The sequence below is a fragment of the Poecilia reticulata genome, unplaced genomic scaffold, assembly GCF_000633615.1.
Source record: "Poecilia reticulata strain Guanapo unplaced genomic scaffold, Guppy_female_1.0+MT scaffold_257, whole genome shotgun sequence".
NCBI classification, from domain to species: domain Eukaryota; kingdom Metazoa; phylum Chordata; class Actinopteri; order Cyprinodontiformes; family Poeciliidae; genus Poecilia; species Poecilia reticulata.
In genome coordinates this window covers 138,043-139,778 of record NW_007615041.1, presented here as the reverse complement: position 1 = coordinate 139,778, position 1,736 = coordinate 138,043, and the positions used below count along the sequence as shown (strand labels likewise).

Genomic DNA, 1,736 nt, shown 5'->3' with positions numbered 1-1,736 from the left:
CTGGTAGTTAGTCAGGTAGTTAGCTGGTAATTAGTCAAGCAGCTGGCTGGTAATTAGCTGGTAGTTGGTTATGTTGTTAGCTGGTAGTTAGTCAAGTAGTTAGCTGGTAATTAGATGGTAGTTGGTCAGGTAGTTAGCTGGTAATTAGCTGGTAGTTGGTCAGGTAGTTAGCTGGTAGTTGGTCAGGTAGTTAGCTGGTAGTTGGTCAGGTAGTTAGCTGGTAATTATTTGGTAGTTGGTCAGGTAGTTAGCTGGTAGTTAGTCAGGTAGTTAGCTGGTAATTAGCCAGGTTGTAGTTTAAATCTCCTGGTTGGTTAATCTCACAATGTTTCATAAATAATCTCAGTTTGTCAATAATTCTGAATTTTCCAGGATTTTTTCCAAGGTTCGGTCTAAAGTTTCTGAACTATTTTTTCTGGTATCCCTCCGCCGGGCGGGCCTACCTGTCCTGCAGGGACCCATCCCCGCGGTTCGGAGCTCCGGGTCGGAGAAGGCGGCCTCTCGGAACCGACACAGGTTCAGGTATGTGGTTCCATCGCTGCCGCACAGCGCCCCCTGCTGCTCGCACACACACACCTCCTCCTCCTCCTGTTCTCCTCCCGCGGCTCGGTCCGCCTGGCACCGTAGCCCGGTTCCGCACAGCCCGTAGAACCGGGCCCGGGCCCCCGGGTCGCAGGCCTGGCCCTCCAGGTTCCCGCACTCCGCGCAGCAGCCGCAGCGGTCCGGAACCAGTCCGGCCCGGCAGCCGCGGGGCTCCGGGCACAGCTCCGGGTCGCACGGTCCGCAGCGCCCGAACCCGGTTCCGTTGCCGCCTCCTGGCTCCTCCAGCAGGTCCAAGTTCAGAACCGGGTCAGGGATGGAGAACCGGACCGGAGGAGCGCCCCGGCAGAAGAGCGGCTCCGGAACCAGAACCAGGACCAGCAGAACCAGCATTTCAGGTCCGCTCAGAGCTGGTACCGGTTCTGACTGAGGTTCTTCTCTTCAGAACTCGCAATCACATTCCAGTCAGGTCCAGTAGGAAATACCGAACCGAACTGGGAAATCTCTGGAAAAATTGACCAGAACTTTCAGTAAACACAACAAAAGTTCGGAAAAAGTTCGGAAACAGAACCAACAGAACCAGAAGATAAAATGGGTCCAAACCCAAGAAACCTGCTGATCCAAACAGTCCGGGACCGGTTCTAATCAGCCGGACCGCAGCGGACACAGGTCAGGTCTGACAGAATGCAACTCGCTGTTTCCGGTCTGACCCTTCAAAATAAAACTGAGCTGCGCGGATTCCTGGAGGTTTTCATCCCGACCAGAAAAAAAAATCATTTTTAATAATTTAACCAACTTGAATAATAATTTAACCATTTAAAAATAATAATTTAATTATATTAACACTTTAACCATTTTAATTAATATTAAAATGTTTTAAAAAGTTATTTCATGTTCTTCTGGTTCCGGTCCAGAACCTTCTCAGCTCCTCCCGGCAGAACCCCGCTGTCCCGTTCTGCTCCAGTCAGACACACAGGTGAAGAAATGAAACACACCCTCACCCAGTTCCTGGATGGAAGGCCAGCAAACAGCCAGCAGCTTTTACTTTGAAGGAGTTCTGTCCGTGTTTCCGGTCTGATTCTCAGCAGCTGGATGGTCCGAGCGGAGCAGCTGCTGAACCCATCAGCGGCTTCCGCAGGTTCCCAAGGTTCTCCAGGAGGTTCCAGGAGATTCCAGGCTCTCCAGGAGGTTCCAGG

At 51.8% G+C, this 1,736-nt stretch overlaps 1 protein-coding gene across 3 annotated transcripts in view; it reads right to left on the bottom strand.

Moving 5' to 3' along the window:
* LOC103460559 (kazal-type serine protease inhibitor domain-containing protein 1) overlaps positions 1-1,335 on the bottom strand; it is a 6,136-nt gene extending 4,801 nt beyond the window's left edge. Inside the window, exons 1-2 of one of the 3 annotated variants that reach the window (XM_008402789.2) lie at positions 1,153-1,335; positions 444-1,045 (exon numbers count right to left, since the gene is read on the bottom strand). In XM_008402789.2, the coding sequence (XP_008401011.1) occupies positions 444-933 (490 nt within the window). In that variant the 5' untranslated portion in view covers positions 934-1,045; positions 1,153-1,335. Of the gene's footprint in view, positions 1-443 lie in introns of all 3 variants that reach the window. The other 2 variants (XM_008402788.2, XM_008402790.2) reach the window with 2 other exon arrangements.
* Positions 1,336-1,736: the final 401 nt, after the last annotated feature.